The sequence below is a fragment of the Vidua macroura genome, chromosome 5 (assembly GCF_024509145.1).
Source record: "Vidua macroura isolate BioBank_ID:100142 chromosome 5, ASM2450914v1, whole genome shotgun sequence".
Taxonomy (NCBI): Eukaryota; Metazoa; Chordata; class Aves; order Passeriformes; family Viduidae; genus Vidua; species Vidua macroura.
The window spans coordinates 24,074,167-24,088,167 of record NC_071575.1 but is presented as its reverse complement, the minus strand read 5'-3'; the positions used below and the strand labels follow the sequence as shown (position 1 = coordinate 24,088,167).

At 42.0% G+C, this 14,001-nt stretch overlaps 1 protein-coding gene across 1 annotated transcript in view; it reads left to right on the top strand.

The window, feature by feature from the left end:
• The window catches only part of STAB2 (stabilin 2), a 75,774-nt gene that overhangs the window by 44,558 nt on the left and 17,215 nt on the right, over window positions 1-14,001 (top strand). The window contains exons 34-48 of the mRNA XM_053978657.1: window positions 483-539; window positions 1,728-1,823; window positions 2,548-2,743; window positions 3,259-3,354; window positions 4,293-4,338; window positions 5,397-5,473; window positions 6,957-7,082; window positions 7,593-7,666; window positions 9,034-9,105; window positions 10,992-11,111; window positions 11,520-11,567; window positions 12,543-12,626; window positions 12,713-12,859; window positions 13,257-13,382; window positions 13,701-13,760. Coding sequence (XP_053834632.1) covers window positions 483-539; window positions 1,728-1,823; window positions 2,548-2,743; window positions 3,259-3,354; window positions 4,293-4,338; window positions 5,397-5,473; window positions 6,957-7,082; window positions 7,593-7,666; window positions 9,034-9,105; window positions 10,992-11,111; window positions 11,520-11,567; window positions 12,543-12,626; window positions 12,713-12,859; window positions 13,257-13,382; window positions 13,701-13,760 — 1,425 coding nt within the window. The remainder of the gene's footprint in view (window positions 1-482; window positions 540-1,727; window positions 1,824-2,547; window positions 2,744-3,258; window positions 3,355-4,292; window positions 4,339-5,396; window positions 5,474-6,956; window positions 7,083-7,592; window positions 7,667-9,033; window positions 9,106-10,991; window positions 11,112-11,519; window positions 11,568-12,542; window positions 12,627-12,712; window positions 12,860-13,256; window positions 13,383-13,700; window positions 13,761-14,001) is intronic.

Here is a 14,001-nt window from a genome sequence, read left to right as displayed (position 1 = left end):
GCACACATTTTCCACAAAGGATATTCCTACCAGAGTTTTAGCATCTCTTAAGACAACTTGGGTCCTGAAATCAGTGTTCTGGCACCCTGGATAAAATATAATCAGAGTAGCTCAATAATAAGAAATTCCTGAGCTTAATATTCAGATAATATTAGTAATGCATTATTCTAATACATCTTCATAACCAGACCACTTGTTTATAAAGTGGGAAGCATCACTTCAGAAGAGCAAATAAAAAATAACCAAATGATCTTTCCTTCTTCCTCCTGAGGGAAGAGTGTCCCCACAGAGTCCCTCATAGGGATATTCTTCTTTGCTGAGCAGGACAGCTTCCCTCACCCTTTTTACCAAAGGGGTTATCCTGATAATGTACCTCAAGCACTAGATTTAGAAAGTTGGCTGGAAATCATTCTTTTTCTGTGAAACAACCTGCCTGCAGCTCTGTTCAGTCTGTTAACTACCTCTCATTCGTGTTGCGTAAGGAGAAGTGCAGAATTTGTTCACAACCATCAAGTTGCCCCCCAGGAACAAAAGAAATCGTAAGTATTTTTTTCATTAATGCTAGGGTCGTTTATTTCTTCATATCAAAACTGACTATATAGGCATTCAATCCTATTTTTAATATAACTGCCACAGTTTCACCAAAATATGTAGTAGTTACCTCAGCCTGCTACATACATTGCTTACACTCGAGAAATTCAGTCCACCCTGACCTCAGAGATATTTTTGGAAAATCTCCCTGGGATCAAGGTAGCAGAAGGGCAGCTTAAAGACAATTTTATCTTTCAAGGCCATTTTCTCATATACACTGACAACTAAGACCCCTCAAACTGCAAAGTTTACCTCTACCATGCAAAATTAGGGGAGTTAAATGTGGTCTGGAGTATGCCTGCTCCAGAAGGAGTTACAGACCAGCTTTGAGCCCTTCAAGTCAGAGATGTACAGAGGAGCAAAGTCAATCCATCCCCAGCAATACGCTGTAAACTATGGTCACAAGAGGACTTGGGGATTAGAGAGACTTTGGATGCCCAGGTCCAGCACATGAGAACTGTAGATATTTAGAGTTTCTTGGTATCTAACTTAGCTGTGAAAGCCTCTCCATTGGTATTACATAAGCATATTTTCCTTTATTATTTTTTAATGAATTATGCCAGTAATGGTATTCCAAAGCAGCTCAAGTCCCAACCACCTCATCAAAGTACTTGACTGGCAAAACCAAATTTAACTCCTCATGGGTAAAAATCAAACTCATTAACATTGCCTTTACAGTGAACAGCTGGATGGATTCTTGTCTCAATCTCCTCACAAGTTTATACTGAGATCAAAAGCTTTCTTCAGCAAACACTCTTTCCCCAGTTGTGTTTAGACCTAGAAGACAATTTTTCAACAGCTGTTTTTGCACAACTTCATAACTCTGTTTTCCAAGAAGAATTAGAAAGATTAGAAAATGTGAAAAATGAAAAAAAAAACCTGTTTGTAAAACCTCTGAATAGAATCTGTTCAGTTCTGAGCAAAGGCAATTTTAGACATCTTTAAAACACCACAAGACCCTGAGTTAAACTGATCATATGTTCATTTTTATTTCTAAAAGTATTTCCTTCATTTTAATTGTGAATGTGTGAGTCAGTGCAGAGCATGCATAAAGTTAATGTCCCATTTTTAACACATATAAAAGTAGCTGATCAATATTATTCAGAAGTGAATCTGTTTCTCCAATATTTGCTCAGGCAGGGGTGAAGAAATACTGTGTCCTCACAGAAAACCACATGAGACAGTACACCATCCAGATCGGGTGCAAGCCCAAGTGTGCTAAAACCATCATTGTGAGTTCACTGCTTCTATTGTGGTAAAAACCAGGAACCCCCTTCCCCAAGCTTCATCCTCCTCATCATTCCCACTACGCACACACAGCACATCAAGGCAGCTCCTGACAGTATATTTATTGACCCTTATTCTGGACACAACAGAGATTGGAAGGTTAAAGATTGATGATAGCTGCAACACACAAAGAAGTGCTACACATCCACACGATGCAGAGGGAGCACAGGTTTGGGAAGGGTAAACCTATGCTTGTCCCTAGCAATTCTCCACCTCTCCCTGAAGTGGTGAAGGGCACCTGGGTCCCACCAAGGACTTGCAGTGGCAGCCTGTGTCCCGGCACATTGAGGAGTGTGGTCACAAACCAGCAGAGCTGATGTGCTGCTAAAAATCACACAGAATCAAAGACTAGTTTGGGTTGGATGGTTGAACCTTAAAGTTCACCTAGTTCCAACCACCCTGCCATGGGCAGAAACATCCTCCCCTTGACCAGGTTTCTCACACCCCCCCACTTCCAGGCATGGGTCTACCCATAACTTCTGTGGGAAACCTGTTCCAGTGCCTCACCACAGTAAATGATTTCTTCCTAATATCCAATATAAACCCACCCTCTTTCACTTTGAAGCCATTCCCCCTTTTCCTATCACTAAAAGCCCTTGTAAAAACACACATCTCTCATTCACCCTGCTTGCCCCCCCGACCCTCAGCACAGTATTTCTGGGTTTGCAGAGCAGGGAGTGCTGCGCGGGTTTCTTCGGCCCGCAGTGCCAGCCGTGCCCAGGAAGAGCCGGGAGCGCCTGCTTCGGGAACGGCGTGTGCCTGGATGGCATCAACGGCACCGGCAGCTGCCAGTGCGACCAGGGCTTCGTGGGCACGGCCTGCGAGAGCTGCAGCCAGGGCAGATACGGCCGCAGCTGTGACCAAGGTACCGAGCATCCCAAACTGCACAGGAGCTTCGCCAGCCCCTCAGGTGTCCAAACCTTCCCTTTTATCTTCTAACTGTGTTCAGTCTACATCCTAGAAAGGTACAGCACTTCCTAATAGGCCAGTCTTAAAAGCATCATTAATCCCTTTTCTTTCCCATTATGGTGTTTTCTTTCTAATCCCTAGGCTGGAGACAGTGCCTTCTACTCTGGCACACCACAGACTTAGAAAAGCATCCAACAAGAACCATCCTCTGTAGCACTGCTATTTTTCACCAATTCTTTCCCATGAAAATACAGTTTCAGACCCTGCATTTGGGAATAGAGGAAATATGAGCATAGTTTGAAGTTAGTTGTTGTGTAATTAGAAACCAAAAGGCACAAGGCAACGCCTTTCTTCAATTAGCCTAGAGCAGAAGGCACCATCAGCAGGTGATGTCTGGGCCACCCCTGCTGTCCTTCCTGCCCCTTGCTGCCCACACTGCTAGGAAGTGGCTTGCCCCCATCTCTCCCACAGTGTGCACTTGTGTCCATGGGAAATGCAGCAGCGGGATCGATGGGGATGGCTCCTGTGAATGTGACATTGGCTGGAGAGGAGTGACATGTGAGACTGGTGAGTGCCCTGCCTCTCTTCTTCTGAGGTAAAAAGTGAGGATTTCAGAAAATAACAATTACAGCCACGATCAGATCCCAGTGCAGCTTCCCACCTGCAGTGAGATATGGGTCACATTCCTGTGCCATGGCAATTAATTACTGCATTATTAGAGAGCTGCTTGAGACTCTGCTCATGATACTGAAATGCTGACTTAGCTAATTCTCTACCTGTGTCACAGGTACATCTATCTGTCCCAAAAGAATATCCCATTTATTAAAGCTATATGTTTTCCAGAGCAGGATTACCCAGCACATTTTGACCCTCAGATCAAAAGCCTCTCAAATGCTTCAAAAAGTTGATTTAGCTATACAACACCAGATATTATGTTCTTGTTAATGTGATAAAAAATAATTAGCAAATAAATCATTTTGTGCTGGCTTAATACAGCTTCTATATCAAATCAAATTATATTCTATTTAGACATAACTAAAGTATACTCAGTAACTATTTCAAAACTCTAGCTATGATGGTATGAAATCTAAAAATGTTACAAGCACATTTATAATAGCATTCAAGATCAGTTTTAAATTTTCCCAGGAAAAAAATGAGTAATAAGTACAGTTTTGTAAGAGGGTGGCTATATATGCTCTGAGAAAAATTTCTGCTCCTTTAGAAAACCAACCCTTATAGAATTCTAATATTATACAAGATTCACCAGACTAAATACAGATAAATGACAACAGGTGAAATGTTTTCCTGACAATATGACCCAGCTCTTCCTTGCAAATTAGTTTAAATGGTATCCACTGATCTATACAGACTCTACAGGTGGAGCCTCTATCGAAACTGAGAGCACAGTTGTCTGGCATAGAACGCAGGCTCCAGCTCCACATGGTGGGAACAAAAGACTGAATCTAGAAGGATGTTGACCCAAAACATTTTTTTTCCACTTGCAGAAATCAAAGATGATGCATGTAATGCCTCGTGCCACACCAGCGCCAAGTATGTATGAAATGTACTTATTTAGAGGAGAGGGGAGAAAAAGGGGACCTCTTGCAAAGCAAAAATCAAGTCCACCTTGCTCATGACTTCTCAGGAGGACATCTCAGAGATAAGGAGCAATGTAAATCTAATGCATAAAGTGATGAGGCCAGAAAGTTCAAACCTCTCCTCTTCATCTCAAAATATAGAAATAACAACAACAAAAAAATGTTCTCACCAGTCCAGCACCAATACTGGGACACTAACTAGTTTTCAGAGGAGCAAGTGAGCCCCACTGAGCCATTTACTGAAAGGCATCTGTTCTGTCACCACTGACCAGGCAGCAAAATTTACACTAGTCAAGACAGCTCAAAAAAAACCCAAGGAAAGCTAGCTGGAAAGATGGCTCCTCATTTTCAGCTATAGCTCTTCTGTAGGAGCTGAGGAACCAGAGGGGCAAACCCCCCTTTTTCCCAGATGTAGATCATTCTCTCCCCTGTATGTTTATGACCTTCTGTTCACAGGAGCAATATTTTACCAGGCTTTTTTAGCAAAACTACACACTCAGATTTGCTCATGGGGACCCCACACATTCTGGAATCAAGACTGTGTTTCTGACAGAAGCATATTGTTCTTCTCTTGTGTATCTTTCATCCACTGACATACACCTGTGGGTCTGAGGGTAGGCACAGGCATGGCAGGAGTAGGGGCAATGATGAATTGTGCTGGCTGCATCCCTCCATAAATTGGGTGCACACAGACAAAAAAAGTGCACAGCTTTTTGGGTGAGTAGACATGCAAATGCTGGAGTTCTGCACCAAAAAAATTAGGTTATTCATACACCAAAGAAAGGAATTCTAATACCTAAAATAATACATCCAAAACACATTTGAAAAGCTTGGTCCAGCTACATCCATTTTTATGGTTTTAGCTACCTCTTACTGTATGGTTAAATACCTTGTTATTTCTATGCAACATTACCTTCAGAAACACTCATAAAAGCAAGGGCTGTACAAAAGACCTGACCAATTTTTTTTTCCTCTCTGTTGAATGATGCCTCCCTCCTTTTATTTCATTAGCTGCCTTCTCCTATCAAATGGCACTGCCTATTGCAAGTGTGCAGCTGGCTTTGAGGGGAACGGGACATTCTGCACAGGCAAGTGAACTTTGTCTCTTCCCTTTCAAAAAAAAAAAAAAACAACCAAAAGAAGAATGCTTGAAGCACTCTCTGGTCACAGTAGAGCTGGTGAGAGATGAGCAGTTCCCTATGCAGCAGTTAAAAAGCAGGAATTGCTGCCAGTTCCCTCAAAACAAACAGCAGCCCAACAGGTGCAGATTCATAGCAAACAAAGGGCTCCAAATCTCCAAGTTGTGAGGCATTGTGCTGAGGGAGAGCAGAGAAAAGGGAACATGCTGTGCACAGCCTCAGCCCCATTGTTTGCAGAGTAATGAAACCTGGTTTGTGACTTTTACTCCCTTTCCCAACAAAGCCCAGCAAAGAGAGGCCAATTCAGGGCACAATAACACTTCCAGCTATTGGAAGCTGTGTAGCTCTACCATTTCCTCAGCTTTCTGAACTTGCTCTGATTTCTGGTGTGGCAAAATCCATTTCTTTAGACTACAGAGATTTAAGAGAACCTAAGAAAGGGATAATAGCACCTTATGCTAGATGTTCTCCCAAAAATCTGTGTTATCCAAAACAGACTTCTTCCAGCCACAATAATAATAATTACTTATAATTTTTCTTAATTCTTAACTGATTAAAATGCTAATGTTTTTCAGACAGAAGCTCATTTTTCTACTTAACTCACAATGGCTAGCAGCATCCTAATCCCAGATTTTGCCACTCTTACTCTGCCAGTTTTCGTTTTCTCTTCTGGCACAAGACAGACAAATCCATTTGAATCTGCTGGGGGCAATTCCCCATGTGCAGGAAGAGGCAGGTGACACAGGTCACCTATAGTGACTCTGTACTCTCCTTGCTCCCATATAAAGGATTCCTGGGCAAAACTAGTTGCAGAAAAAAATCAACTCCCTGGTTAGAAATTGATGAAAGAGTAATTTAGGGTCATTTGAAGCAAAAATTAAAGCCATTTTCAAGCTGATTTGAGTCACACTGAAGATCAGACAAGGTTCCCTTCCTGCTCTCAAGTTGTGAGCCTCCACCTCATCCAGAGTTGGAGAAACAGTATGAGTATCCATCTGAATAAGAACCAGGACTGTCTGTCACAGGAGGGCTAGGTGGTATTAGACCTCCTGCAAAAGAAGTTATATGGTCTGTGTGCAGAAAATGTCAAGCTCAGGGAACACTTAAACAGCTATTTAAACTAGAGATGAACACAAGCACCCCTTTCTTTGGTGTTTTGTTGGAATGGGCAGAATTGGAAGACGGAAAGTTACTCAAAGTCAGTCCTGGATGAATTCTAATATTCCAGACTAGAAACACCATTTCAGCTTTCCCTCTGGAAACAATAATAGATATTAAATAACTGGCACCAATGAAGTCTGTGGCCTCCTAATTCAGGAAGACTCGTTCCAAAAATGCTAGTAAATCCCTTTAAAAATGAAGGCAGATAATCATGAGAAGCAAGAAGCCAATCGAGCCCATTGGTTTAATCTCTGCTGTTGTCTATGTTCAGCTATTGATGCTTGTGAGAGCAGCAATGGGGGCTGTTCCTCCAAGGCAGAGTGCAGGAGAACAACACCAGGAAACAGAGCCTGTGTCTGCAGTGCCGGCTACACCGGAGATGGGATCGTCTGCATCGGTAAGCATGTGCCCTGTCTCATGCATCACTCAGAGGAAAATCACAGCAGAGAGGTTTCCTCTAGGGGGATGATCCTCCTTCCACCCTGACCCAGAAGTGCAGCTTGCTGATACTATATCCCCTGATGCCAAAGACATCTTTTCCTGCCACATGGCTGGTACTACTTGGCAAACCATGCACCTGCAGCAGTGTGGTGTGACACCAAATCTTATCAAACAACATCTACCCCTAGCAAGTAGCAGCTTGATACACACACACACACACTCCTCCGGCCATCACAAACAGGCTTTTAGATACTGTGCCAGAGCTCCCCAGGTCTCATTTCAGAAATGCTGCTAGCAAGGCTTTTGCCTCCTCCAAGATAACTGAAGATGTAGACTGAGGTACTAAGTAACTGAGGGAATGAATTTTATCATAAATCTGCATTCCTAGTATGCTTTACTTAAAATTTATTCTCCTTGGGTTTTCAGAATTACTCTCTCTTTCTTACACTGTTTCTGTTTTATAAAGAAATCAACCCTTGTCTGGTGAACAATGGTGGATGTGATAGAAATGCAGAATGCACACAGACTGGACCCAATCAAGTGAGTACTTTGTTAGTGAAGAAAAATAGGCCTAGTCAAGTGTTTATTGCTGGGTAAAGAAAGATTTCCCCATGTCAATTTTGTTTTTAAGTAGAAAACTGAATTTCATAACAATTCTGAAAAGTATGTGCTTCCCTCAAAAAGGCATTTGAGGGGGAGTGCAGATAAACATGAAAAAACATCTATTTCAGTGAAAGAAATCCAAAACTGAAGAGGAAATCAGTGTTTTGCTATTTTAAGTGGTTGTTTTTCTCCTTTGGGAGGTTTTGATGTGAAAAGCTGTAAGTTTGAAAGTATTGCTAGATGATGTTTCTCTTATTGTTATAGAAACTGTCCATGGAAAAAATTCCATTTTAGACTAGCCCTTCTCCCTGCACAGTTCAAATGTATCCACAAGGAAACAAAATGGCTTAAACCATAGCACTTGCAAAGGGTTACAACATCCACTTACTCCTCTGATGATCTCTAGAAGTAGTAGCTACAACTTGTTTATTTATTCTTCCTTACCTGTGAGAATGTAATTAACATCAGAATAATAACAACTTCCACTACAAGACCCCAGCACTGCAAAGGCAAATTTATAGGACAGAAATGCATCTTCTTTCTCTAGGGCTCTCACTCATCCAGGAGGTACATAACACTGCTATTAGACTACCTCCCAGTTTTATTTCTGCTGCAGAAATCTCACTGAATTTTCAAATTCCCACATATTAAATGTAAATTCTAATTTGAGAACCATTAAGCAGTGAATTGGAGAATATAATTAATTTCTTTACAACTATTTTTCATCTTTGTGATAACTGCAAATGTAAAATATCAGTAACCAGGACAAAGTGTCAGCTACCTTTCCACTGCATGGGAAGCTGCCAGTAACACACAATTCCAGGTGTGTTTTAAAGCTACTTTTCATCATTAAAAAAAAAAAAAAAAAAAAAAAAAAAAAAAAAAAAAAAAACAGGGGAAGAAAAGGGATGAGAGGGGAATACCAGCTATGCAAAAAACATGAGGGAAACAAATTAAGTGTTTAGAGTGTTTTGTCAGCAAGACAATAATGTGCAAATGTCAGAGGGGTCATTTCAAATGAACAAGAGAGCAGAGAGGAGACCAGAGATGGATAGGCAAAGAAAAGGCAGATAGAGTCTAATGAAAATTATTATTTCCCAATCTCAGTCTATGGGTAAGTCTATGCTTACCCATACTAGCCAAAAAACTGCTCTGAGAGACAATGTACTTTTAGCTTAATAAATTGCACATCATATCATAATGAAATTATCTGGGGAAAAGGTAAACTGTATATTTGTGTGCTGAAAAAAAAAAAAATTCAAGCATTGGTCAACGTATTCTTGTTTTCTGATTTTGCTTTGTAGGCAGTATGTAATTGCCTGAAGGGATATTCTGGAGATGGCAAAACCTGCACATATATCAGTCTGTGTTCACAAGTGAGTATCCACTTCAGGAGACCATTTTAGGTGGCATTATAATCATTACACTTCTGGGGGTTGTATGCATTCTAAACTAAGTTAGGTATGAATCTAAGAATCTATGTACATTAACTTGGCTAATCTTTAAGTATTCTTGGTTCAGTACATGCTTTAGTGCTGTCGCTATGAGAGAAACTAAACATGCAGGAAGGGCTTTTCCTCAACCACAGCCTGGACATAACACAAGTGAAGGCCTGGACTCATTGAGTCTTAAATAACTCACTTGAAATCCAATGCAGAGAAACAGACCCTGGTCTGTAGTGCCAAAACCTAAGTCAGCAAATTATTTGTCATATAGAGTTCCTACAAAAAGCCAACAAAACCATTTCCTTCCACAACACCCAGCCCTGGACATGCCATGGCACTTCCCATTCTGTCCCTTACTTGTCACTGCAGGCTGAGAATTAGCCACATTTGTTTAGCACAAACTGTCTCACACACTGCAAGTCACACACTGGCAATCAGTATGGTTCTCTGCACTGTACTACTCTGCCTCTTGGCAAGCTGCAGCAGGGACATATCCACTCTCTCGTGTACATTAATCCTCTGTGCTCTGAGCACAGCAAGAACAATTCTCACTCTCCCAGCCTGGCCTCTCAACTGGCTTTCTCTGACCTTGAAAGGTTGCAGAGATGAAAGAGCAAGGGCAAAAACACAACCTGGAGGAAGGGGAGTTTAAAGTTATGAGCCATTGCTCCCTATGATTTTGAATTCTCATGCTTTTTCCTATGCTGTGTTCCAGCAGCTTTGCTTCCACTTGACTAATTATGCCAGGCTAACTATGTGTTAAAAATAAAGATCATCTTGAGGAGCATCAATGTCATACCAGACACTAACCTGGCTGCACGATGACCAAGCCTCTGTGCAGCAAAGCTTCACAGGTAGCCAAGGCTGCCAACAGCCTGCCTAAGCCAAGCCAAATCCATAGCAAATCCACCCAAACCCACTCCTTACAGCCAGGTGTCTCTCTGACCTGTCAAGTCAGGCCCCACTGGTAGCTCCCAAAGGAGTTTCTGCTCCCTCTCATGGCCCATGGGAAAGGATCCCTGAGATGATCAGCAACAGAAAGGACACCATGAAACAAGTACAAAAAGACAAAGACAAGAAGAAAAAACAAGAAAGCTTCTCAATTTTCTCCAATTTATCTCAAGCCCAGGATAAAAACTTATTTGCAAGCTGAGGTGGTAACAGAGGAGCACCTAGTTGTGACTGAGCAGAGCTCTGAGCCCCAGCATGCTGCTCCTGAGTGAGAGGAACATCTTGGTTTAGTACAGGGAGCTCTCAGGAGGCAGGCAGCTGGGTGAGATGCACCCACTGCTCCAAGCCCAGTGTTGGACTCAGGTGCAGACAGGAGATGTTTTAGAGACAAGGACAAGGCAAGTCCCTGTTATAGCTGGCCTGGGCCATCAGACAGTCCTGTGCAATGCTCCTCCATAAATTCAGGCTCCTGGCACCATCCCAGTGACTTACAGCATGTAAATTGCTCCTGTTAGGGTAAATCAGCCCTGCATTGGCAGAGAAGCTAAGACTCATCCCTCAGGTACAGAGTGAGACTTGCGTGCAAATATTTTGCATCCTTACAGCATCATGAACTAAATACATTAAGGAGGGAATCAAAACTCAATCCTCTGCATAAAAGGAGACTTATTTCTTATAAACCCTGAATTCTCTTTAGTGTTTGGAAGAAAATATATGCCATCAGATGTTCCAGCAAGATGTGGTTGCAAAAAGGTCTTGTGATTAAAAGTTTCTAAATTATATAAATGCAGGGGAAGAGTGAATTGGAATTGTTTTATACACCTGGCAATGAAGGAATAATATATTTTAAACTTTGCCCTTACAAGAATAATGGAGGCTGCAGTGAATTTGCCATCTGTAATGACACCGAGCTGACAGAAAGGACCTGCACCTGCAAACCTAACTACATTGGGGATGGATTTACATGCCGAGGCAACATCTTCCAGGTAAAGTGCTTCACATGTTTGCTGTCCCCTATTTTTCTTCCCATAGTTACTTAATACAATGGTTGAAACACACCACTTTTTTCTTGGACAAGTTGTACCCCGGAATTTGAAGTTATCCCAATCCAAGAAACCAGGAATAGGAACAGGATGCTGCAAGATAACCTTAACTACCAAAACAAACAAAAACCCTAATGGATAATCATTATGACTGCAGTATTAGGGAGTTTTAGGTTTCAAAGAAGCCTACTGTTTGGCAGAGTAAGGTAAGAACAGAACAGAAGCAATACAGATATGCAGAATTTACTCCAAACCTGAAGTTCCCTTTGTCCAAGTGCTGCATTTGTTTGCACTCCATAGATATTGCCTCACATTTGCAGCACTATTACAGAGTCTTGTTCTTAATTGCAGGAACTTCTCAGGAACTCAAACACATCTAGGTTTTATTTTCACTTAGAGGTAAGAAAAGTGGTTGGGGTTTTGGGAGGTTTCTTGGGTGGGGGTGGTTCTTGTTCCTTTTTTTTCCTCCAAGAGTGTAGAGCAGAGAGAAGCAGGTAAGAATCTGGTGTGCATCAACTTCCTTCAATGTAATTGGAACTGGATTTGGATTATCAGTCACTAATACTTGAGGTGCTCTAATGTAAGCTGTCACTAAAACAGTAATAATGACCCAGAGTATTAATGATCAAGACCAAAGTCCCAGAGAAAGATAAGGCCTCCAGACTGGGCATAAAACTGAAGCTTTCACCCATTCAGAGTCTGAGATCTGCCAGCACATCCCTTGTGAATTCTGAAGCAAGAACATACCACTTGTTTACTACCCTTCTGCATCTCCAAATGGCAACAATTTCAGTTGCCTCCCTGAAACATCACCGAGTGCTCTGTGTCTTGCAAGACAGCCAGTGTGCAGCCAGTTCTCACTGATTTTTGGAGACTGGCAACATCAATTCTCTGCTTACCAGAAGCTTCAGGACAGCACAGACCTGTATGCTGGCCTGCTAACCTAAAGACCTATAATCCAGTTTCAATTTGGCTACCATGGTAGACAAGTGGCTTCCTCTTGCTTTAAGAGAGCTCTCAATTTAGCTTATCAGTGGTCACTGCAAAGTTCCTGCAATAGCCCAGGTCCATTTGTACTTCTAAGAGTAACTAATTTAATTCCCTCATCTCCTGTCTGTTTTTGCAGAGGAGATAAAGACATGGCTATAAGATAAAATCTTCTATTTAATACCTGTGAGCAAAGGTGACAGATGAGGTTAGAAGTCAAAGTCCACATGAGGAATTTCTCTCACCCTTGTGTTGCAGGGAAGGGAACGCAATGTGTGGCAGCAACAGAGCTGCAGGCACTGCCTTCACCTCCACAGGGCAGTCCCTGTCACTGTGTGGCACCACATGCACTAACTCACTGCTGCTTTTTCCTCTTCAATTTGGCAGGCCTTGTCCATCAGAGATATCTCAGGGCCTGGCCCTTTCACCCTGTTTGTCCCTCGCACAGACATACTGAACAGTGACCCACGAGTAAGTAAAAGGGCTCAGTACAAATGAGCTTTCTGCTTCAGATGCCTTGCTCAGCTGCTTCTCCACCCCTCCATTCCCCACTGCAGGTCAAGGACTGGATTGCCAAAGGAGTGATGGCTCAAGTGCTCCGGTACCACATGGTGGGTTGTGCCAATCTGTTGTACAAGGACCTGACAGCGATCACCAACATCACCTCTCTCCACGGTGACCTCATACACATCAGCTACTCCCAGGTAACCAAACATGGAGAGACAGGGAACAGAACACAAAACAGTCCACTCTCATTCACCTTTTTAGAAACTTCAATGGCTCCCTTTCATCCTCTCATGCACAGAAATAAATAAATTACTTTCAAATAAGATTGCCTCTTCAGCTGAAGAGTTCAGCACTTATTTGGTATTCTAAGAGTGGAGTTCTACAACTCTTGCTTTGACACATGGTATTTTATCCTCAGACTCTGGCTTTATAAGCATGAGGAGAGTTTGAAAAAGCAAAGGCAATTTATTAAAGCTGAAAGTACTTTTTGCTGCAAAGAAAAGGTGGTCTGGACTCATTAGATCAAAGCAATTCAGCATCAGCCTCACTTTCCCATAAGGTTTCACAGAAAAAATGTTTTTGTTGCCTTTCCAGAACTCACTGGTTTTGAACAACAAAGCTGAAATTATACTCAGTGATGCTGTTGGCACAAATGGTGTGATCCATGTCATAAACCAAATCCTGGTCCCTTCACATATGCAGGATTTCCCCCTCAAGAAGGTATGTGCGGCTTATCACTATTGCCAACCCAGGGGCTTTTCCACAGTTACTGTCAGAGACATAAATCATATCAGTCAACAAAAAAGGTGACACTAAAAAGACCTTATACAAACAAAGAAATTAAATATTGTATTTCAAATTCACCAGGATTACAGATAAAGTAAGGAGAGTATAAGAGGATTTCTGCAGAGGGTTTTTACAGCAGCTTTGATTTTATAACAAAAAGCAACTTACAGGGAAAAGCAAGCTGTTACCTGCTTTTTAAATACCCAAATAATGTATTCCTTAGGTAAATTACTCACTTTTCTTTCTTTGTAGGAAAGTCTAAAAATGGTTGCAGCCAAGCATGGATACATTCTGTTCAACACCTTGCTAGAGGTAAGGACACAAGAGACAGAAGCCATTGGGAAAAGGTTGCAAATTATTTTTTTAAAGACAAAAACACACACACACAGAGCACATGGCATCACTTTCAGGATTTTGTTGTGGAGAACCAAAGGGCTCACCACCAGCTGTACTCCCTCAGAGGCTGGAGATGTTAAGCAGACCCACACCCACCTTTCCCTTCCCCACTCAGCTCTGTCCTACTGTACATCAAGTTCAACTCACACATCTGCTT